This window comes from Thermobia domestica, chromosome 15 (assembly GCF_964235325.1).
Source record: "Thermobia domestica chromosome 15, izTheDome1.hap1.1, whole genome shotgun sequence".
Taxonomy (NCBI): Eukaryota; Metazoa; Arthropoda; class Insecta; order Zygentoma; family Lepismatidae; genus Thermobia; species Thermobia domestica.
The window spans coordinates 162,999,791-163,025,208 of record NC_137468.1 but is presented as its reverse complement, the minus strand read 5'-3'; the positions used below and the strand labels follow the sequence as shown (position 1 = coordinate 163,025,208).

The following is a 25,418-nucleotide window of genomic DNA, read 5'->3' as shown; positions in this document are numbered from 1 at the left end:
TACCTAGAAGGAATCTCGTTCTTATCAGGACCTGAATTTCCAAAATTTATCGAATTCCTATCATTATTTGAACCAGAACTCGTTAAAGGCTCATTAAAAGTAACTTGCCTTTGATCTCGAAACGATTCATTCAAACTCCCAATATTAACAAATCTACTAAAATTGTATTCATCCGCAGGTGACTGCGAACTACCTCCACATTCTAAATTATTAGCTCTCATAGGTGGTTGTCTAAAATGAAAACTCCCTTGAGTTGGCGGAGTCAGTGACATATTCAACTGTCCAAAATCAGATCTAGTATCTGTTTCAAGATTACCAGTTCTATCTACCGTTATCAATTCGGAATATTGCTCCGGAATATCAATACTGACATACTCCATCGGATTACACATAAGTATTATTATAGAACAATACAAATATAAATAGAACATAAATAATATAATTATAATACATACAAAATACTATACTAACTACGAACACTACTGCGACCCAGACTTTTTTGACCAAATGGAAATAATCCTAATAATCCCTTGCTTCACCTTAATTTAATTTATCAAATATACTAGTAATTTATAAATGAATCATAATTTATAATTATCAATCACGAATTTAATTCTGAAATGCAAAAGCAAGATATAAACTACCATAAATAACAACGAGCTTAATCCTTGGATCAAAAGTTATAATGACGGATGTGAAATACTTACAAAAACAAAAAATTTTAAGAGGACTTACTAAACAAAACAAAAAAAATTATAGAGCGGACTTACAATACAAACCCAAAAATTTTAGAACGGACTTGGGCTGTGTTTCAAATTTGTAACGCTCCCATCCGTAGCCTAGCGGACAAGGTGGGAAAAACCAATCCAGCCTGGCCTCAGAAGGGGCTTTACACGAGCAAGCATCCGGATAGCTCAGGCTGTTATTTCAATTCGGAAATCCAGAGGAGTAATAGTTCATAAACTAACAGTAAATATATATATATATAATCAAATAACAACACAACCAATTCAGGAATAAATGTTTATTATAAATAAATTACAATAATTAATTTGTCTTCTCGCTGCCAAGTCAAATCTGAATTCAATAATTATTTTGTTTCTCAGTTTGAGAAAAGAAAAAAAAATAATAATATTCCAAAGAATCGTCCGCTGAATCGTAAATCTTCAAAATTAAATAATAAAGCAAATTCTCCAGTCAAGTCAGGAACCTCTAAGTTTGCCGCAAATATTCGAGGCCAGTCAAGGACCTCTCACACTTAACTCTAATATGAGTACTCAAGGCCAGTCCAGGACCTCTCTTGTCTAGTACTAATATATTCCTTTCTTTTAAAAATAAGAAATAAAATCGTACCTTTATTCGAGTGAAGATTTCCTTTCTTTCAAACCGAAGAACAAGTTTCATAAATACTTATCATAAAAAGAAACTATTTTTATTAATTTGTCGCAATTTAGTTTGAAAATGGAAATTTCTCGATGAAAAACAACCGCAAACAACTTTACTATACTCAATTGAATGAGTTGCAACATCGAAACATATCAAACATAAACCGGTCAAACATTCTTCAAACAGCACGAACAAGTCAAACGAAGTTTTACTTTCTAGAAAAAGAGAATTAAATTTTACTATCAATTCTTCAGCATTCAAAACAGCATTAATAAGCCTTTCGGATTTTACTCTTTGAATCAAAAACATGAAATTCAGACCTGTAACAAACATAGTGTAAATAGCACATTTCAAAGGTTTCGGGTACAATCCCTCCACCTTTGTTCCCCTGGATTTGCCGAGCTTTTCGCGATAATTATATATATTCCGCTGAAAATCTAGCCAAATGGAATCCAACAAGACAACCCACTGGAAAGACACAATGGACGTAGACAGACAAAATAATAGAAAAATTGAAAATTCACTCACCTCTGTAAATCCATGTTTTTACCTCAACTTTTGTAGTTTTTCTGGCCTCAATTGCCTCGGACTCTCTTATCAAAACAAGAATAATCCACTGTAAGGTGAGGTTATGCTCAGGATTCAATTTAAATAATTCCAATTCAATCAGAAACTCAAATGAGAAAATGGGACGTAGATCCACAATTTCCCACATTCACGAAATCGAGAAAAAATGCAGAAACAACTTCAATTATATGATTCCGAGTATTGCTAACGCACTTTTCTGTAATTTGCTTGCTAACAGAATCAGAGAGAGCTAAACCAAGCCTCCCTTCCAACACTTTTATCGATTTTTCAAGCAACACTACTTTCACTAGTTTTGCAAGAAAAAGCAAATACACGTAATATTGCACTAAATATAATATCACTATATTCATAATCCTCACTTATAATGGATATTCTTATTTCCTTCAACAACACACTCTTCTACAACGAAGACTTCAATACAAGAAACTGAACCAACACGAAACGTCCATTTAGATTCGAAATCCATTCGAACAACTGAATCCTCCAGATGTTACCCGTTCGCAAAACACAGCCCAAGTCAGCTAGCCGAGGCCAGCTGCTTGCGGCCGCAAAGCTGTGACCATGCGCAGTCGACGACCAGCGCATAAGCCAAGACCTTGATATTTCTCGGTTACGAAAGGCAAAGGAAATCTTCTCACAAGCGTTATTTTTACATTCAATTTTTTCTCTCTTATTTTTTAAAAAATTCGAAGATGATATTTCTTTTATATAAGCTTATGTCTCCTTCTATAACACATAATATTAAATACATTCATAGTAATTTTACCATTTTCCTTATCGTAGATTTACATTTTTATTTTATAATTTCTTTTTTTTCGTGACTTGTAACGGGCACGTTACAGCACCAGTAGTTGAACGCTCTACTACTGAATCACCGAGACCCTATGGACAAACATGTAAATGAAGAAAATTATGTAACAATTAATTCAATACATAACCAGCACCGAATATTATGTGAATTGTCAAATCAAGATGTCTAACATGGATGGGAAATACGCTGCGAATGCATGGATATTGGCTAGAAAACCTTTTTTGAGAAGCAGCCATTGTATAGACATGAAAGACAGGATGAAGATAATATGAAGCATGATCTTAGAAAGGGAGGTAATCACAACCCTGATTGAATTGAATTGACACATGATCGAGTACGTTGCAGTTTTTGTTGCGTTAAACTTGTGAATTCCTGTATGAAGCCAAAGAATGAATGAACTAGATTCAAACTTATAACTGGTTCCAATTTTACTTTCTTGATATACACATTCTAAAGTTGTAAATGTGTAGTATAAAATGAATTATGCAGAGTAATACAGATCAAGGTATTTACGTCTTCGTAATAAGTATTCATACGTCAGTGACATGTCTTGCTGTGAATTTACAAGCTTCTGTGCACTTAGCCTCTCCTTCCATCTCTTCGTTTCGATATAAAAAATATCCTTGTTAATGTCATCTATCATTCGCAAACTTCTTTTCCTCTTCGGTTTATTGTCTGCCATAGTCGACGCACTTAAGCCCATTCCCGTTACTGTGTTCCAGTGCGAGCTAACACTGAGGACAACTCTGTACGTTCCAGCACAGCCAGTGAATAAGCCCCATGGCGCGGTCACATTACCCATTCCACTACCTAATTGTCGCTGCTTTCAGTCCTCTTTTCTTCATCGCTTTCACACACACATTACTGTCTCGCGGTATCCTTGTGCCCACAGTATTTTCGTGATTCGAGAAGCCCCTTCCCAATGGCCGTGTTTGAACGCAGTAGTCTGATTATAATGCGCCCTTTGACGTGTACGAGGCGTAGTGACTCTTCTCCACTCCTGTGCTGTTCGCTTCTTCACGTGCCCCATTACCTGAGTGTTGCATGCTCCCCTCACTGCCTTCGGTCCACGTGGTCCCGGGATTGAATCTCGATGAGAGAGCATTGAATACATTACGGTGATTCGGATTTCATCTTGAAATGTAGGTCCATTTCTCATATAACTTCGGTGCTGAAATGGGACGCAAAACTTCAACAAACAAACAGACTGAGTGCTGTGTAAGGCGCTCTTCGCTATACTGCTCTATTCATGGAAGTGAGGGTGGTGATGGACTTATGCATGCCTCATCTTGCTGAAATAGTAATCGTTCGAACATCATATTCTGCCGCACAAATTCTGAGAGTTTGGATACATTCTCTTAATCCCTTCTTCGTATTGCAATTTCGTAAATGACACTGTAACTGAAATGCTTTTCAAGTGCTTTTAAATGTCACGTAGGTTTAAATCTGTTGATATGAATAACTGAGAACCAAAGAAAGTCGTGTTCGTCAAAAACACTTTTTTCCGACCATTTCTGGTATTTTTATGATCTATAGAGGTATCATACCTTAAAGATGCTGCTTCATGGCCAGTATGAGTGTTGTCTGTACGCATAGTTCCGGGCTGGATCCCTGATAAATCACTAGTCTCAGATTAAACAAGTAGTAACTTGGAAACCTTTCTAAACATTTGAAAGCTCCATCTCTTCTGCCTTAACAGCCCTCACCGCTGGTCTATTGGTTAGCACATGCACCTTTGGTGTACATGGCCCTGGCTTCTATTCTTGGGAGAGAGGTTTAGTCGGAAATTTAACTGTCCTTGATATTTCCATGATCGAGTAACTTCAATTTACTCTGCCCGTGAGAAACTAGTGGTGTCGTGTTAAGTAGAAAATAGTTTTTTTTTTTTTTAAGTCACTAGCGCGTGTTGTACTTTTCGGTGCACATAGGCCCGGGTTCGTTCCCGGTGGGAGAGCCCAAAAATTGAATTTCACAATCATTCACTTTCATTAATCATCATCCTTCTTTAGGCTATAGGTCATAACTGTGGGACGTTAATTTTCTTCCTTCTTTTGACAGTGAACGTCGGTGCTAAACCTCAATTCATCTTCAACCAGCTTTTAAGCGCCAATATTTTCGTTGTAAATAGACGAACTTTACACTTGATCAGTTTCCACAAAGTTAGGGATGGCCTACTTTGGCTTTCAAACAGTCATATGTTGGAAAGTATCAAGATTTAGAGCTCTCTGAATGGTACCATCGTGTGATTAAAATGAAACATATTCTTAATAATTTGTGGGACAGAGTGAACGGAAATTGTACGAATAATGACAGTCCATTCGTTAATTGGGAATGAAATGGCCATGACTAATTCTGAAGTAGACAATTAGCCAATCAAGATGCCCGGAACAATTTACAGATACCCCACAAAAATGGCTACGGTACTGTGGTATTACTTGTATAACTTTCATTTATTCTAAACCGTGAGAAGCCGGTGGTGCCATCGTGTGACAAAAACTGAAATGCATTCTTAAATCGTGAGAAGCCATATTGGTCTGCACTGCACACATAAAAAGTATTCTAATCATTTCAATATAGATTACACTAGTTTCAAAAGGCTAAAATATCGGAATGCGCACGAATATAATCTCTATGCATCATGAATATGTATGCAGTGTAGACCTATGTATTTTGAAAACATTGCAGGCCTCAGTTATTTTATACATAAACTTTATGGTTCTTATTGCATTCTGATACATTGGACTTAACACTATGGGTTTCGAAAATGAATTACGATTGAACTTAATTATTGCGGCTTGCACAGTAAGGTATAATAACGTTTTATTATCTTCAATACTGCAAAAAATAGTAGTAATAAAGATTTCAGTATAAGATTTCAGTTCACTAACAAGAATTTGCGTCCAATTATTTACGTTGAGTTATTTTCAGTATATTGCTGTTAGTAAAAACGATGAATGTATTTATGCTGTTCACTGAGTCTTTGATTGGATGAGACTGTTCACAATATTCACAACCATCTGGAATTTTCAGCTATTTACACAGGAACAAACATATTCAGTCTACAACATTATATATACAATAATTATATGAAACGACATTTCTTCGAAAGTAACGAAGTCTCTGTGCTTGCACTTACAGCCATCGTCCTTTCGCGGCACATAAGGCAGCTACACTGAACGCACTGACAGCTATCAGCAATCGAGAAGTTCGTTTTTCAGTCTTCTTAATTACTAAGAAGTCTCTGGTAACACTTTCTCCACTGATAACCACTTGTTTTTCCACGTGTTCATTATCAACACTATAGTCTTCCAATGGTTCACAATCATTGTACTTGAAGTAAAGAGAGCATGCAGCTGAAGCTACAAGACTGCAGGTTCCAAATAATAAACTTCTGGTGCTGTTGATTGTACAGCAGAAAATTGATGCACCTCCAAAAGTAATTGATAACCAATGCAGTCTGTCTCCTGTATAGATGGAAGTCAAAATCCGTTGTCTTGGTGCTTGAGGAAGAATTCCTATTTCATTGGTCTTATTTGCTGCTGCTTCCATTATAGGTTCCCAGAAGCCATCCAATTCTTCTGATGGGCTTAAATGAACATCAAAATTTTGGCGAAAGTAAATGGAACTTCGCTGCTGACGAGCAGCTGCTGCCAGTGGTCGATGGCGGCCAGTTACAACGTTCATAACGCTGGAGAAGACCATCGCTCCAACCATGGAAGCTACTGCACTGTTCACTCCACTGCCACTGGTTACAGTTTGCAGTTGCTCAACAGCTCGTGTTGCGTCCGCTCCAGTTAATGAAGCTACTGTCCCAAGAACATTCACTATATCTGTGGCTGTTACAGGTAATTGGTTGGCTGACTGTCGTGGAGCAGCTGCTTGGGACGTTGTATAGTCACAGCTCATGACTTCTTCACTTGCGCAGGATTCCACTGCTGAAACTTCTCCATCGGGATTCACTTGCTCATCCTCAGTATGAGGTTCACTTTCTGGCTGTGCCGGATGATCGACCGGAGGGTCAACACCGTCATCCGCCATCTTCTTTTTTTTAAGAATCACAATCAAGTTGCAAACTTGAATTAGTCACAATCGGTATAAAAGGCCTTTCACGGCCGTAGTCTTTAGTCTTTTACCTTTCCCTATGCTATGAGGAAGGTTTTCAGTTCATTAAACAAAAGAAAAGTAACACTTGAATCGCTTAAATCGCCTTTTTCTCTTCCGCTCTTCGATCGCTCGACTTCTTTCTTCTTCGTTGGCCCCATGGGGCAAAGACAACAATCAGCCCGTATCTATGGATATTAAAGCGCGGACCGCGTAGACGTTAACAATTAAAAATTTTATATATAATACATTTTTCTTATTATTTAATATATTATCATATATATTATGCAAAATATTTTCTTATGCTTTACGGTAAGTTACTTTGTACTTCAATTTTAATATGATATTCTGTACATAAGCAGGATTACTATGTTTTATGAAGTAAAATAGAAGGTATGTGGCAAAAACATTTATTTATAAAGTGTGACAAGTATAAATATCCTTTTAGCTTTTAAATGGCTTTTTCTTTGTAGTTTATAGAACTTGATACGAATCCACTGGTTTTATTGGTTGGACAAATTATAGATGTCCCTTTTCTACGTAATTTTAGCAGATGCCGAGCTGGGTTCGACCATTACGCATTTCCTTCCTAATCCATAGATAACAAATATTTGCAAGAATCGAGATGGAACTGTTTAATTCAAATTTAATTCAATTAGATTAATTTAATTTAGAACAATTTAATTCAAATTTCAAATTTAAATTCAAGTCTCGAATTCATAGACAACTCGGACAAATTCATTGTTGAAGAAAACCCTCCCGAACGCTTATTTTATTCTTGAAAAAGAGGACTTGCCCGGGTAAGAAAGAACATATAGTAACCCTGTAAGTGTGAGAGAGAAAATTTAGGCCATGTGAATTTATTACATGCCTGAAGTTCTACATATATATTTTAAAGCAATGGCTTTGCCCTTCGACACCAACTAGTACTCATGATTCGAATAATTAATTCTTCTGCTGTTATTCGAATAATGTTTGAATAATTGTTTGAGTATGTATTCGTTAACCGAATAGAGTAAAACTTATCAACTTGGCCACTTCTTTAAGTTGGTCACCTTAGTATCTTGGGCCTATGTTTGTAGAACTTCCCGTAAGACTTGTACTAATTACACTTTGTAAGATGCTCTATTCGAATATTCGTTATTCGAACAGAATGAAACTTTTCGACTACTATCAATCTTTTTACTATTGTCAATTAATTAGAAACAATGCGGCGATGAAAATAAATACCTGAGATGTTCATACTTAGCATTCCAAGTACTGTACTTCGTACTGTACTGTCTAGCAGCATGTCTGCAAGTTTTAGCAGTTGTTCTTGGTAATTTTAACAGTAGTAGGGTAAATTTTTAGTAGTAGTAGTAGTACTTTCAAATTAGGGGAGAAAACCGACAGAAATCCTGAACCTCCAGGTTGGGGGTTGACGTCAGGTAGGCAGCCAGTTGTAAAAACATTTGCCAAATCAAACATGGATCGAGAAAGAAATACGAGTGAGAAAAAGGCTATGGTGTAACCCTGAAGTGACGCGCGGACCGATCGCATTAAGACTGTGAGAAGTGAGCGAGACCTACCCCTCTTATCAATGGACGGAAGGGGCTAAAGAAGCAAGTCGAAAAACAGCAGAAGATCAGAATAGGAACGTGGAACGTTGGAACCTTGACAGGTAGGAGCTATGAATTACCGGAGACGCTGGCGAAAAGAAGAGTGAGCATACCATGCGTTCAAGAGACTAAATGGAATGGTTTAAGATCAAAGGGAATAGGAAATGAATACAAAGAGACAAAGCAAGAATTTTGGATGGAACTAGATAGTACTTCGCAGAATTGTTCATTACATGAGCAGCTTGTTCTAACAGGAGATCTAAATGAACCTGTTGGACGATCAAGCCCAGGATATAAAAGAATACATGGAAGATATGGATTGGAAAACAGAAATAAGGAAGGCGAGAACATACTACAAGTGACAGAAGCATACGATCTGGTTATCCTGAATACTTTGTACAAGAAGAAAGAACAACACCTTATTATATATAAAAGTGGCACCGCAAGATCTCAGATCGACTGTATGTTATGAAGGAGACAAAACGTACATGATTTAAAGGACTGCAAAGTAATACCAGGTGAGAGTCTAACGGAGCAACCGCCTTGTAGTAGCTGATCTCTCTCCTTCCCCCTCCCCCCCCCAAAAACGACAAAATGTTCCGTTTAGAACGAAGTAGTAGAAATTAGATACAATAAGTGCTGAAAAGATTCGAAAAGAAATCACCACATACCAAGTATTGCAAATAAAGGAAGAGGAGTTACTAGTGAAAGAGGAATGGACCAGCGTATTAGTAAACACTCAGGGAAACAGCAAGAAAAGTTGTGGGAGAAACAAATGGAAGAGGCAGCTGTGAAGAAGAAGCAGCGATGCGAAAAAGTAGCAGAACCCTTTCACTCGACTAGGTCTAATGGATTACGAAGAAGCGAAGAAGAACGTCAAGAAGGCAGTTAGTGTAGCAAAAGGCAAGGCTTATGATAAGTTATATAACAACCTGGAAACAAAACGGGGTGGAAAAAATGATATACAAGCTTTCGAAGGTAGGAAAGAGGCAAAAGGAACATACTTCGCATGTACGGTGCATAACGAAAATAACGAGGCTCTGACAAGTGAGAAGAAGATAAAGAAGAAGTGGGAGGAGTATTTTCAGGGACTTCTCAATAAGTAATAATAATAATAATAATAATAACAATAATAATAATAATAATAATAATAATAATAATAATAATAATAATAATAATAATAATAATAATAGAAACCTAGGAAAACATGCGAAAATCTATCCACGAATCAGGGACTGGTTCGGCCTGTGACCATGGTAGAGGTAGGAACAGACATAAAAAAGATGAAAAGTGCTAAAGCGCCAAGACCGGTTAATCTCCCTATCGAAGCATGGAAATGTTTAGCTAAACAAGGGGTGCATGGTTTATTCGACTTTTTAATAGAATATTCGAATGGGGAATATGCCAAATGAGTGGAGAAGTAGCTACATTGTACCACTTTTTAAGCATAGAGGAGATGTGTAAGGATGTGGTAGCTACAGAGGAATAAAACTTACAAGCAATGCAGTGAAGTTCTCGCAGAGAGAATGATAGAAGGAAGATTGAGAGAAGAGGCCGAAATTACAGAGAACCAATTTGCTTTCATGCCAGGGCGATCGACAAGGGATGCAATATTTGGACTGAGTATGCTCATGGAAAAGTACAGAGAATACCAGGACTTTCATATGGTTTTCATTGACTTAGAGAAAGCGTATGATAGAGTGCCACGGGATCTTATTTGGTGGACACTGAAGAAATGTGTTCCGAACATATAAATATGTGTAATTAGATACGTACAATGGATGTGAGACAGGAGTGAAGAGCGTGTGCGGAATAACAGAAGAGTTCGCAGTTAAAGTCGGACTTCATCAGGGGTCCAGCCGTAGTCCATACCTTTTTGCAATTGTGATGGAGGAACTTACAAAGGATATCCAAGAATTAGCACCTTGGAATATCTATTTACAGATGACATCGTGCCGGTGAGTAAGACCAAGGCAGCTCTGCAAGGGAAACTAGATGCCTGCAGAGGAGCATTGGAGAGCAAAGGGCTTAGAATTAGTAGAAATAAGATAGAATATTTACATTATGCTTTCAGGAAAACGGTAATCGAGAATACAAGAATACAACTGGACGAAAAACAGGTGGTAATGACGAAGAAATTCAAGTACTTGGGATCAATACTGCAGGAATAGAAGAAGATGTAAACAGCAGAATTAGCAGCTGTTGGATGAAATGAAGAGAAGCGGCAGGAGTGTTGTGTGACCGCAGGATACCAATGCGCCTTAAGGGTCTTCACTACAGCGAAATTAAACTACCGCTAATTTTCGAGTTTTTCTGTATTATCTTCAAAACAAATAAAAATATTCGAAAAGCAGAAACGTAGTGAACTAGACAGTATGATTTTGCATGTGATACCGTTATCACAACTCATCTATTTCCTTTCGATTTGCAACTGTAGTTAGATTCAGCATTTTTTTGCGGGGTCTGTAAATAGCGGCATACCAAAGGCAGATAGGTGAATTGTGGTAAAGGTATCACATGCAAAATTGTATTATCTAGTTCACAACGTTTCTGCTTTTCGAATATTTTTACTTGTTTTGAAGATATTGCAGAAAAACTCTAAAGACCCTTAAAGGAAAAGTTCACAAAACAGTAGTGAGACCTGCTATATTATCCAGAGCGAAATGTTGGACGACGAAGAAGAGAGAGGAACAGAAGTTGAATGTTGCGGAGGGGAAGATGATGCGATGGATGTGTGGAGTGACGCAGGAGGACAGTTTAAGAATGGAAGTGATCTGAGAATTTAAGAATGAAATAGAAACAGTAAAGGTGAGACTAGTAGTAGAAAAAACTGCAAGAAAGGAGACTAAAATGATTTGGGCATGTAAGAACAAGACCTTTGAAATACGTAGCTCACGGAGTAGATGCTATTGAAGTGTGGGAAACGAGTCCGAGGCCGGCCAAAGAACAAATGGGGAGATAGTGTTAAGAATGATATAGTGCAGTGTGCTGTCACAGCGAATAGGACACAAGATAGAAACAATGGAGGACAGCGATCCGGAAAGCCGACCCAAAGTAACTGGGAGAAAGGCTTAGAAGACGACGACTTAATAAGACATTTTTTTCTGAAATAATGCCTTAACCATTTATAAGTACTTCCAGTATTGTCTGTCTGTCTCTCCCAACGTTTACTAATATTTTCTCATTGGCTATTGATTCCACCCATCTTTTTTCACTCTTCTTTATACCCAGATTTCGCACTTTCGAGTCGTTTTCTCATCACTCGTTCTTAATTTGTGCTTTTGTGTTTAATATAGTACGATACACCACACAAAACATTTGATGAATGTATCTTTGCCACTCGTGCCGATGCTCCTATTTCTCATTCACATTTCAAATTGTTACTAATCAATACGTTTGTTCATCGCATATTCTTTACATTTTTTTTTTTTTTTTTTTTTTTTTTTTTTTTTTTTTTTTTTTGCGAAATCTGAAACAAAAACTACTATTAGTCATATCTCTGCAAAGCAAGCTAACGTACTTAACCTTCTACCACAGTAGATATACAAGGTACGACAATAAATTGGAAGATTTGGCAACAGTATTCTCTGGTGGATTCGTGGATGCCATTACTGCCACCTGGCAGTCTAATTCATTTATTATTAATCTGAACAGAACATGTCTGTATTTTTAACCATAGTTTATAAGAAATATCTACTGTTACAAGTCTTATATAATGATTTTCTTTTTCTCTATTGCAGAGCATGGAAGGCTGGTCTAGGTCCTGTGAAAGATGCGTATAACATAGGAGAAAATCCTCAGTATTCTTTAGAAGTACAAAGTTCCGGCGCATCAGCTGTCTGGGTACTGCTCACGAGACATATCACTCAAATAGATGATTTCAAGCAAAACCAGGAGTATATTACTGTGTTGGTTTATAAAAACAACGGGAAGAGAGTATATTATCCCTGTAAGTGTTACTAATATTTATGAAATCATAGTTTGATGGAAATGCAGTCAATTTTAAGCCAAACTTCAGAGGGACACCATAACATAATGTTTGGACCTGTCACATCTGAAATGTAGGTCGCACTCGTTATTTGAATGTCACATTATGAGCTTCGTGGTGGCTGCTACATAACATTCAGTGAATGTATATATTCCTTGAGATTGGCTAAAGAATTGTGTATTCTTTGGCCACGTATATCCAGCAGATACGCTTCCACATAGACATATAACAAGGTGTTCAATCGGATGTTCTACTATTTAAATAGGTATATCGTTGGAATGAATAACTATGTATTAACATAATCAAATGGAAACGAGAGGTTATCTCTGGGGAAATAATTTACGGTTACAAGATGTGCTCGAAGTATCTCCACTTCTTTCTTTTTGAGATGCAATCTTGCCTGTTTTGCCACATTGTCAGATGCTCGCCTTAACATATTTATATCGATATTGTTTATTCCGGCTGTGATGCTTCACTAGAGGCGGTGGATGGTTCTTGGTATGTTTGTGTAGATTCTATCCTTGAGGTAGCCCCACGAAAGATAATCCACAGCGTCAGGTCTAATGAACCAGGAGGCCACAAATCTTTGAAGATAAGACGATCCTTAGGGGACAACGGTGGCTCTGTGATAAAGCGCTCATCTCTGGTACGTAGGATTCCTGGTTCGATCTCAGCTTATGCCACGTGGGCAGTTTTGGACAAAAATTGTGTGCATAGGTTTTCTCGGGGTTCTCCCATTTCCTCTTACTTTCTTCATCCCATCATTTCATTCATTCTCTTCATCACCGCTCCGTCAGCCTATGCGATATAACCATAGGACATAAAACTGGAAATATTCATTTCAAAAAAAAAAAAAATCCTCGACCTTCCGTTGACTAATGAACCAGTTGTTTCCATCAACCTTTTGCTTTCAATTAGGACTACCACACTTACGCCAGTAAGCTCTTTTGTGAAAGTAACTAAATTAGTAAGTCTTTACAATTCTTAATAGAACAATGATCACTTTACGCTAGAACACAAGATCGATATGTGTTGAAATCAAAACACTTGATCTCGTGCATCAATTATTATACCAACTATCACACAGAGTTAGAACTTTTCAAACAGTGGGGCATCATACTGAAACACCATGTAATTATTACGTTATTACAGTACCTGTAATGTTTTTCTCTCGTATGAAAAAGGATAGGTAAAACTCCAACTCGAAATGCATGTTGAAGCCGCGGTGGCTCAGTGGTAGAGCATTCACCTCTGGTGCTATGGGTTCCAGGTTCGATCCCAGCCCCCGCCAAGTGAACTTTGTGGTGGACAAACACTGTGTACGTGGGTTTTCTCGGGGTTCTCCCGTTTCCTCCCACTTTCTTCATTCCACCATTTCATTCATCTCTCATCATCACCGTCTCCTTTAGCCTAGCCGGCATATCCGTGGGACGTGAAACTCAATAATTTCATTTCATTTTTCGAAATGCATGTTGTATAAAGTACACTCAACAGATTGGGTCATTCTTCTCCCACCCCCATGCCTTCAACTATCTATAGTTAAGATTATCATATTTCATAGGAGTACTCCAAAGCTATGTCATCGCCGCGATAGTTGTACCATGAGTTGCATTTACTGAAAAGTTAGAACCTTTGATGCAGTACTGTCTTGTGCTAACCTCTTCGCAGAATTAAACTGTTTTAATGCCGTCTGAATGCTGCACATTCTAACTTCATAACTACATATAACTTAAATAAAATTAAAATCGGGCAAAATGAGCACTTGTAATTACTAATCTTGTTACAGCTTTGGCAGTGTATCATTACTTCGATGTGACCCTATTACCGTAGTCGCTAACGCTCTCGCCTTTAATATGAGTGGTCCCGAGTTTGATTCCCGTTGGGACCCGCTCGAAAAAGTGTAAAAGATTTTTCAGGTCAGCCATATTGCGAGAGGTTTCATGGGTTTTTCTCATTCACACGAGGTAAATGCCAGGATAGTAATTCACGTAATGGTCCCAGGTCACTTCCTTCCTTCCCAATGCCTCGGGCAGCATGATGGCCGAGAGACGTCATGCCTCATACGTGACGGGCTAACATAGTAATAGATGCCATGGAAATCTAATTCTTAGTGTTGATACTAATACCTAGATGTCGTGTTTTTCTCCAAACGCTTTACTAAGAAAACTGCTGTCTCCCAGGTAGATCCTTTCTGCTCGTATCCTCTCTGCGTCGTTGTACATGTGAGATAATGTATTTGATTAAGGGAGTGATGCATTGCCGAAACTGTAACACAGTAATAATATGTGTTTTGCTTTGGTCTAATTTAATATTGTAAACCAGTTATGACGTTCCCTTCCCACACCTTCCTTCCAAACAGTGCACCCTAATTACTTTTTTTCTCCCTCCTTTTCATTATCTCGAATATAATTGAATGTCATACGTATCTTGTTTCATGATAATTCTCGTTGACTTTTTCTTTCTTCAACCAGAAATTTTTCAATGTTTTCTATGTTTTCTTTTTATCTTCTTTAGTAGTTTCAACGAAGTAAAGGAACTATTCGAAAAATTTTATAATGTTGTTGCATATTTTTATTTTAACACTCACTTTGATTCAGTTAATGTGTTCTTGTAGGTAAAAAATATTTCCACGTTACATGCACAAACTTCAAGATATAAACTTTTCCAGGTGAAAAGTTCTTCCGCTAAACCATACTCTTTGCTATTTAAGATCTGACAAACTTGAAAGTTAAATTTCGTGAGTTCTTGTCCGATATAGTATATTTATCATATATTAAGCACTTACCAATTTCGAATTCGATGTGTATTTTATTCAAAATTGATGCGCTTCGGTTATTCTGTTGTTTGTATTTCTGAATATTTCTTCATCTGTTATCTGCAAAACTACATACTTCATATCATAACAAGCTTAAAGCGACTTCATGTTTAAGTAATAGAGGTTTCTTTGAAGTTATAGTGATTATTGTTTCCTTCTCAAGCGATTATTACTCACACAGGGGCTAATCAGTTTTCTTCTGAACAAATTAAAGTTGTTGTTCACCTAAGATATTCCACCTCCACCATGGGTCATGCTCAATGTGATGGCAACCGGTTTAGACCATTGCACAGCATCGCAGTTTCCACTGTAGCAGACTTCGTTGTAGCGGTAACTGGGATAGGTTGTTCCACTCCTTCTTGCAATCTTTCGAGAGTCCATTTATTGTGCCAATTCAATGTGATAAGAGGCCGTTTGAGAAGTCCAAAAGCACAGAAATCCATAGAACTAGCATCTGGACTGTTTACAGGAATATTCCCTAACGGAATGATATGCATACGAGTTGAAGTTATCATGCGTCGGTAGAAATCGAGTGATGTTTTAGCCATGTGATTTGGAGCTTTGCCGTATATGTAGTTCTATAAGATGGGTATCATCGCCACACAATCCTGCTATTTCATGTGTATAATTTGGAGATAGAACACGTTCTTGAAATAAACAGCATTTGTTTTGACATTTTTTTGACCTTACGAATGTTGAGCTTTCTTCTGTTGCAAAAGACAGCAATGGCCATAAAACTTTTCCAGAAACTTCTTTGCATTGACTCATAGTTACATTTTTATTAAACTATATATAAGTGATAATCCAAACTTTACTGCAGTGAATCGATAGGTACACTCATGTCCAAAATGATTGTCGCATATCTATAACTGTCTTCTTGTAAGAATATAATTTGATAATGATTTTGCAGGGTACTTTTAATACTGATACTATGTGTATAATCGGGAAATGCATATTTGTGGTAAATTTCATAGAAAAGAATTATAAATACGAAAATTAGAATGAGTAGAACAAAATGTTGCTAAATGGACAAGAAAGTTTTATTTCCGTTTTATTGTTCTTATTTACTGCTCTTTTGACATGAAATTTGCCACATACATGTCTTCGCTGATTATACACATACTAACATTATAAGAAATACCGGGCGAATTCGTTATCAAATTATATTCCTACAGCAACATATTTATAGACATGGACAATAATCTTGGACATGAGTGTACATGCTTCGTCCATTGTCACAGTAAGTTTCCAGAAGTCACCAGCTAGGTGGCGGTCGTACAGCTTTCTCTCCTTGCTCTTTCGCTGCGAGATATGTGGTGGTGTTAACGCATGCGCGCTGGCCTTGCGGACAGTTTGCAGTATCAACCTGTGATGGATTGCATGACTCATTGTTGATTAGAGTACATGTAATCGTTTGGTCATAACACGCTGTGGTAATTCATTCGTACAGGTTGGCATATTCCTGATTTTCTTTAGCATATGTCTTCTGAGTTTAATTGACGTCCACTTTGGATGCGATTTCATTGGTGATATGGATTGTCGAGGAGACTGTTGTGCATAACCTTTACTTAATACGTAACAGTAGCTTGTCTTACTGAAACGTCATTGTCTCGACACTGTTCTATTATGCGCAAAATGCTAAAGTTTGCACAGAAAAGAGCTATGACGTGCCTTTCCCAAGAGTGATTTTTTCGGCAGCATTTTGTCTACTAGAAATTCACACTGCTGCACAACCGCTGAGAGACTGGTACACGTGTGCATACAGTTTAGTTCCTTTGTGAAATCTTATTTTAGAGTTGTTATCAAGTTGTTCGGATGGAAATGTATCAGCTTTAGATACGTTAACAATGTACAAGTATAGATTAACAATGTGTTAACGTATATGTAACCATCATTTCCTTCTGAAATGAATACCCTTTGTGCAAGAATGATCTATTTTTCCGTCAGTTTAAGGAATCAATAAGCCATTTTTGTTCGTATAGGCATTAACAATTCATCCATTCCATTTGTGTATATTTTTCCATTATCTCTTAGCTGGAGGTCTAGTTTGACGAATTGAGCACCTTAAGTTGTTCAGTTATATTTTAAGAAGTCGATAGTGGTTCGACGAAACCGTTTGTAGTTGAATGATGGATTAGGTTGGAATGTAGCTTCTCTTTCAGCACTGAGACTAGCTATGTGAGACGTGGATCTACAACTTAGCGTGGGATCCGAATTACATGAGGTTCAACCAGGAATCGAACCCAGATGTGTACGCTAACCATGTAGCATGAAGGAGCTCGAAACCGTTAAAGTTCCAAGAGCACTTATGGGTTATTTTTTTTTACTATATTGTGAAACTTTGTCCAATATAGTTATAGGTAAAGCTTTAATAATAAAGAGTGTCCGGAATTGACTCCCACTACCGGTTTTTATTATAAAACTTCTCCACTATAAAAGCATTTTCACAAAATACTGTACAAATAATTTCTCTAATATACAAGGTTAGTTATAGAATGCTTTGACCGTAAGATCGCAGATAGGATCTCTACAAAGCCCCGTAGCAGGCTAAGCGGCTGTGGTTAGGATTTCCCAGACAGAGCCCCGTAGCAGACTAGAGGCCTGGGTTAGGTTACTACTAATGTTCCGTTGCAATCAGTAGGAGGGTCATCATAAAACTGGTACAGAATTGCCGTCGTCCAGCCAATTTATAGGGTTTCTTGGGTGGCGGTGGCGCTGCTGCTCCGTGGGAGAAGCCCGTCGTCTGCAGGTGATTGTAGATCCATATGGTGTGGAATCTTCTTGCCAAACCACGTGGTAGTGTTTGTAAACACTGGCGTGTAGAATTGTTTATTCACTTACAATATAATATACCAGTACTTCTAATAGTACCTTTAAACCTTTTTTTCAGTCTTCCTAAATCTTGCTTAAATCTGTATCATCTCAGAAATGCGTGTGCATTTTTGTAAGAGAGGTACGTAGGACAATGAAATGTGATTGGTGAAAGTTACTTAGGGACTCAGCACACACGTCCAAAAGGATTTTTTAAATAATAATAATAATAATAATAATAATAATAATAATAATAATAATAATAATAATAATAATAATAATAATAATAATAATGATGATGATGATGATGATGATGATGATGATGATGATGATGATGATGATGATGATGATGATGATGATGATGATGATGATGATGATGATGATGATGATGATGATGATGATGATGATGATGATGATGATGATGATGATGATGATGATGATGATGATGATGATGATGATGATGATGATGATGATGATGATGATGATGATGATGATGATGATGATGATGATGATGATGATGATGATGATGATGATGATGATGATGATGATGATGATGATGATGATGATGATGATGATGATGATGATGATGATGATGATGATGATGATGATGATGATGATGATGATGATGATGATGATGATGATGTTGTTGTTGTTGTTGTTGTTGTTGTTGTTGTTGTTGTATGCTTTTGAAGATTGTTGAATCTATCAAAAGTATTGTTCGTATGTAGATGCAGCGGTTGCAATTTATGTTTGTTAGGTTTTTGGACGACTGTAACTCTAAAACTATACACTCTTCCGCACATAAGGCGATAATGAATTGTGCATACAAGAGCATGATTAATATATAAAAAATAATAAGTGAAATGAGGGACTGAGTTTATGTTCGGTGATGGTTATGTAAACAATGATAGATTATAAATATTGTGATACGCATGGTTATCGTTGTATATATGTAGTGAGTAAGATGTTCTGCTTCAATAAACTCTGCAGTTACTTATTTGATTGACATATCTAGAATTTTATTTATTACAGGCACACGTATTTGTTGACAGATAACGCTAATTATTATATGTGAAAATTCTAGTGATTTATTGATTTTTGAAAAAAAAAAATCAGCAATCTAATTTTTTAAAAGAAAAAGAATTTTGATGAGAAGCTACTGGATCTTTAACTCTGCAAACAATATAATTGTTAAAACTGTGAAGAATGAGCTTTACATGTTTTCTGGGTCGTGTGGCTAATATTGTGACTTTCTTCTTTCTATAAAAAGACAGTCTTAGCATCTTTAAATTTTTTAAAAAACTATTTTCTTTTAGCTATAAAAGAAGCTATAAATTATCTTCCTGATCTTGAGAGTATTCAATCGGGCGTTCTAAAAATGGTGTCCACGGACCACAGAGCATTATTGTACAAGTCAAAATAAAGCAATATATATATTTGTATACCTTTCGAGTCCTTGGCTGGAGACACAAATTGCACTATGTGGCAGTGTCGCAAATAAAGAATCATAGATTAGCTATACCAATTTATCAAATAGTTATATTGATTCTCTCCAGATGGCAGCTAAAGTCGATATTGATTGGGATTAGCATCTCTTAATAGTGTAGCAATCGGTTCAACTGCTTATCTTCGTAGAGTAATGCTAATAGTTTCAAGTTAATCTGCGACGTTGCCACATTGTGAAATTTTTGTCTCCCATAGTGGTTGAAGGAGGCCCTGGAGGGCATATCATCGTATAACATTTTCACTTGATTTTGGCCTGTAGAATAGTGCTCTGTGATCCGAGGGTGTCATTTTTAGAACACCCGATATACATATAATATCTGACAATGAGTAGTTATAATGTTTTCTCACCAAGCATCGTCATCAAAGATGCTAGTCATTATTATCAAAGAGTTTGGTACCATGTTGATCCAGGGAAGTGAGTTAAATCCCATATCATTTTTATCTCGCATAGATATTAGAAATGTGCCTTGCTTTGTTAAGAATACTTCATAATTTTTTTCAGCAAATATTATAAATAAAACTTTAATGAACGCATATAGTATGTGGAAAATCTTTGATATTCAACATTTTTCAATTTTGGTATGTTAATTTCCTATCACTCCCATAATGACCCTGTTGACAAAGTGCAGTTCGTAATCATTTTACCAACTTCTGATTTTGATTTTTCTTGTAGATGATCCTCCGCCTTACATTGATGGGGTACGAATCAACAGTCCTCATTATCTTTGCAAGATAATCCTAAAAGAGAAAGGAACGCAGAGGTTTACATTGGTGATTTCACAGTATGAGAAAAAGAATAATATTTTCTACAGTTTACGAGCATACTCTACGTCTCCCTTTACCTTGAGGAAGATTGGAAACCCGCATGAGCATAAACAACAGGTAACAGTAATTTCGAACATTGTAATCCATATAAATAAAAATGAAAGTGGCTGTGTTTGTGAGTTAATAACTCTTGTACTACCCGGCTGATCTCGATCAAATTTTCAACATAGATGAGGTTCGGGCCTATGATGGTTTTTATCATTTCACTTTGACGGTGCAGCTTAAGGGAGGAGGAAAGGGGAAATATATAAAAATGATCGAAAATGACCGATATTAATGTCGAATCGATAGCTTTCGGGGTCGCTGAAATGAACAGTGACACTTCCGATGTCGTTTAAATCTAGCCCCACAACTTGGAGGAGCGGGGATATAAAATGGTAAAAAATGACTGATATTAGTGCCGAATCCACAGTTTTCGTTACCATTGAGATGAACAGTGACTCTTCCGTTGCTGTTTAAATCCAAATTCAGTCCCGCATCCTGGGGGAGGGGGAGATATATAAAAATAATCGAAAATGACCGATGTCAGAGAGCGGTTTAGTAATAGTAAAAAGTGACTGACTAACGGAACATATTCCTAATTTTTCTTATTTTAACCCAGCGAAGCGAGTAATTGACGCTAGGTACAAATGAAATGAAGTTTCATGTTCTGCGATTATGGTAGGCTAGGAACAAGGAAGAATTAAGGTAGAGGCAAGGGCACAAGAGATGCTATTGGATTATTAAGGGCGATCGGTGAAAGATTTATAGAAAAAGGGAAAGAGGTGTATGTTGTATTTATTGATCTAGAAAAGGCTTTTGACTGCGTGAATTGGGAATTGTTGTTGGGAGTTCTAACAAAGATAGGGTTGGAATGGAAAGATAGAAGACTCATAAGAAACTTATACATGAACCAACAAGTGAGTGTTAGGATAGGTGAAGAACTGACTGAAGAGAGTGCAATTGGAAGGGGAGTTCGACAAGGATGATGCCTCTCGCCAACACTATTTAATGTCTAGCTAGAAGAGATAGTGAAAAAGAGCCTACATGATGATGATGGCATTTCGGTAGGAGGTAGAATGATTAGATGCATAAGATTTGCAGACGATATGGCGCTTGTTGCAGAATCTGAAAAGAAAATCAATAAAATGTTAGAAAAAATGAGAAAGGGCTTTGAAGAATATGGGATGAAAATAAATGTTAGAAAGACAAAAGCCATGGTGATTGCAACGAAGGGGTCTGTGTCAAATATAAAAGTAGGAGAGGAGAAAATAGAACAAGTGAATAGTTTTCGATACCTGGGTAGTATTCTTAGTAATGACATGAAATGCGAACGTGAAATAAAAGCAAGGATAGGAATGGCGAAAGAAGCTTTTAGGAGGAAGAAAAGTCTGTTTTGTGGGACCTTGAATAAAGAGTTGAGAAAAAGACTCATAAAATGCTTCGTGTGGAGTGTTGTACTGTACGGGGCGGGAACGTGGACATTACGTAAAGGTGACGAAAATCGACTGGAAGCCTTCGAAATGTGGGTGTGGAGAAGAATGGAAAGAATTAGTTGGGTAGAGCGGAAAACGAATGAGAGAGTGTTAGAAATGGTGGGTGAGAAAAGAACACTTTTACATATTATTAGGAAGAGGAAGAGAAACTGGTTGGGACATTGCCTAAGAAGATATTGTATCATGAGGGACGTCCTAGAGGGTATGGTGGCGGGAAAGAGAGGGAGGGGACGAAGGAGACTACAATTAATGGATGATATTAAAACAGAAAGATCATACGCAAAGACGAAAAGGTTAGCGGAGGACCGTGGAGCATGGAAGCTTCTCAGCTGCGACAAGTGACCTGCCAGTAAAGGCAGAATACCTATGATGATGAGGAACAGTGGATGGTTAATACAAGAAATAATAATGCACGAATTAATGAAACCACAAATTCTTATAGCATAGGATCGAATTATGGATCTTTGAGGCCAAAAGTGACCCATCATGTTCCCTGCTGTCATCAGAAAGTTATTTTTAATTATTTACTGAACTGATAAGATGCATATCTAACACAAAACAAAAATACCTATGATGATGAGGAACAGTGGATGGTTAATACAAGAAATAATAATGCACGAATTAATGAAACCACAAATTCTTATAGCATAGGATCGAATTATGGATCTTTGAGGCCAAAAGTGACCCATCATGTTCCCTGCTGTCATCAGAAAGTTATTTTTAATTATTTACTGAACTGATAAGATGCATATCTAACACAAAACAAAATTCAACGCTCATCGAAGTATGGAACATGCGATACTTTAAGCAGACGTTTCAACGGTGATTTTCTACTTTCCTCAGCGTGAATACCTGTAATGAGGAAACATATGTAGGAATAGGAACATTCAAGTGCAATGCTACATTAAACCTAATCAGTTAATTAAACAGAATAGAGGAGTATTTTTGCAGGCAATATAAAGAAAAGCTAACAAGGAAAGTACATGAACCTACATCCGGACATCCGAATCAAACCTAGTCCATTCGATAACCATAACAAAGACATGTTCATGCACCAAAAATTAGGTGCCATGGACAACGGAGTAAGTCCCTGGGACCCATTAATCCTGTTAATATAAAGAAAATGGTAGACTCGCAGTGAAATAGCTATTGCATCAACACTTCATTGGAAAATCACGGTTTATAATTCATTCCCTACAAGTTTTCCAGAGGTGCTGTGTATTGGGGCCCATAACATACTTGAACAGGAAAAACTGGGAGAATATCGGAAAAATCCCCTCCAGAAATCTCTCCCATCAACTTTGGACCCCTCTGGAGTGACCCCAGGTAACAGCACACAATCCAAATGTATCTCGAAAAATACTATAGGGAATAAGAAACGTATGTACCAAGTTTTGTATTGCTAGACAGAATAGGTATGAGGGGAAAGCGTGTATTGGTATAGAAGCTTTTCCCTCCTATCTATTCCGTCTATCAATACGAAACTTGGTATACACATTTCTTATCCCCTATACTATTATTTGACATACACTTGGATTGTGTGCTTGTACCCAGGGTCACTCCAGAGGGGTCCAAAGTTAATGGGAAGGATTTCTGGAGGGAATTTTCCCGACATTCTCCAAATTTTTCCTGTTCAAGTACGTTATGGGTCCCAATACATAGCACCTCTGGAAAGCTTGTTTCATATTGAAGAGAATGAACTATAAAACATGACACTCCAATGAACAGTGTTGATGCAATAGCTATTTCACTGCGAGTCTACGATTTTCTTTGTATTAACAGGGTTAATGGGCCCCAGGGACTTACTCCGTTGTCCATGGCACCTATTTTTTTTGTGCATGAACATAACTTTATGTTCATCTAATGGACTAGGTTTGATTTGGATGTCCGGATGACAGGTTCATGTCCTTTCCTTGGAAGTTTCAAGTATAAAAATAAACTACCACTTGGATTTAAAAAAAAAAAAAAGTTATCAGTAAAGGAAAAAAGTTACAAGTAATATATGAAAGAAACAAAAATGCTTAGGTTACAAAAAAGGAATATGATTCTACGGAAATAAAAGTCACAGTAATATAGTTCTTCAAGCAACGATAATTTCTTAGAGCAGTGATGGCTAAATAAAGGAAATGGATAAAAATTTTAAATGTATTATTTCTCTTTCAAAGAAAAAAAAAAGAGAGAAACCTCGTTGTTCCTATTAAAGGCAGTACTTGTTCTTGTATTGTTTTGTTTGTAATAATAATAATAATAATAATAATAATAATAATAATAATATGTTCTTAAATTGCCATAATTCTGTTCATTTTTATCTATCTCTTAATTTAGTTTCCCTGGCCCACATGTTTGATTTTATTTTGTTTTTATCCTCATTGATCCTCAGATCACTATAAATTTTACATTATATTTTAGGATATTCGTACTGACGAAAGCGGAAAATAGCCACTGAAACATTTACGTGAATGTATTGTGGATGCTTCTAGAAGTGCTAAATTTTGCTTTGTTAAAATTACTTATATTTTACCTGAGCTTCTTTGTGGTGAAATGATTACCATTTTTCCTGTCTTTGGTGCAGAAGACATAGATTCGGATTCCGGTTGGACACCATATTGTTTGGGTCCTACATTAAACTGTAAATCTACATACATCTCGTATTTGAGTACTGGAAACGGACTTTTTTGTTTGTTTATTTGTGTGATAGGAATGTTAGTCTTCAAATGTTCTGCTTAAAACTGCGACTTTTTTTTCCGTTAACATGTTGGCTTGTGTGAGGTATATATATCTCAAGAAGTAGTCCTGAGTGACTGACTGGTCAACGCCGAGGTCAAACTGTTTAAGTTGGGAACTTGAAATTTTGACAGTGCATAGGATTTGTAACGTAAGGTACCACTAAGGAAGGATTTTGGAAAAATCGACGGGGAAGGGGGGAAAATGGAGTGGCAGTTAAAGTGACTATTTCCCAATATTCATGGAGATTTTGATACATAAAGAAAGACATGAATTTTGATATATAAAGTTTCTATTTAAAATGACTGTACACATTTGTTTTTGCGCTTTTTGATATTTCCCCTAGAATGGGGGGGGGGGGGGGAAGAGGCGAGAAGAAGAAAGGGTGTTGCAGTTATTATAACAAAATAACCATATTTCAAAATCCTTTAAGGTTAGAGACATAAAATATGGTACTTAGACTTTTGGTTCAAAATAATTAAACCTTATTTCAACATTTTTTAAATATTTTCCTTTCAAGGAAAAAAGGCGGGAAGGAAAGGAGGGTGGGCACTGCAATTGTTAAAATAAGATTGTCATATCTTGAAATCCCTTAACGTTAGGGATGTGAAAACTGGTATTTAGTCTTTTAGTTTAAAATAATTAAAGATATGTTTGAATGTTTTTTAATTATTTTTCCCTTAGAAGGGAAGAAAAGAGTGGGGTTGCAATTATTACAGTACGATGGCCATATCTCGAAATTCCTTAAGATTAGGAATATGAAACTTGGTATATAAACTCATTATTTAAA

General features: G+C 36.8%; 1 protein-coding gene across 2 annotated transcripts in view; it reads left to right on the top strand.

Annotated features, from left to right (window-relative positions):
• LOC145671330 (calpain-7-like) overlaps window positions 1-25,418 on the top strand; it is an 89,607-nt gene that overhangs the window by 53,882 nt on the left and 10,307 nt on the right. For both annotated transcript variants that reach the window (XM_081740338.1, XM_081740339.1), the window contains exons 8-9: window positions 12,225-12,433; window positions 20,278-20,486. In XM_081740338.1, the coding sequence (XP_081596464.1) occupies window positions 12,225-12,433; window positions 20,278-20,486 (418 nt within the window). The remainder of the gene's footprint in view (window positions 1-12,224; window positions 12,434-20,277; window positions 20,487-25,418) is intronic.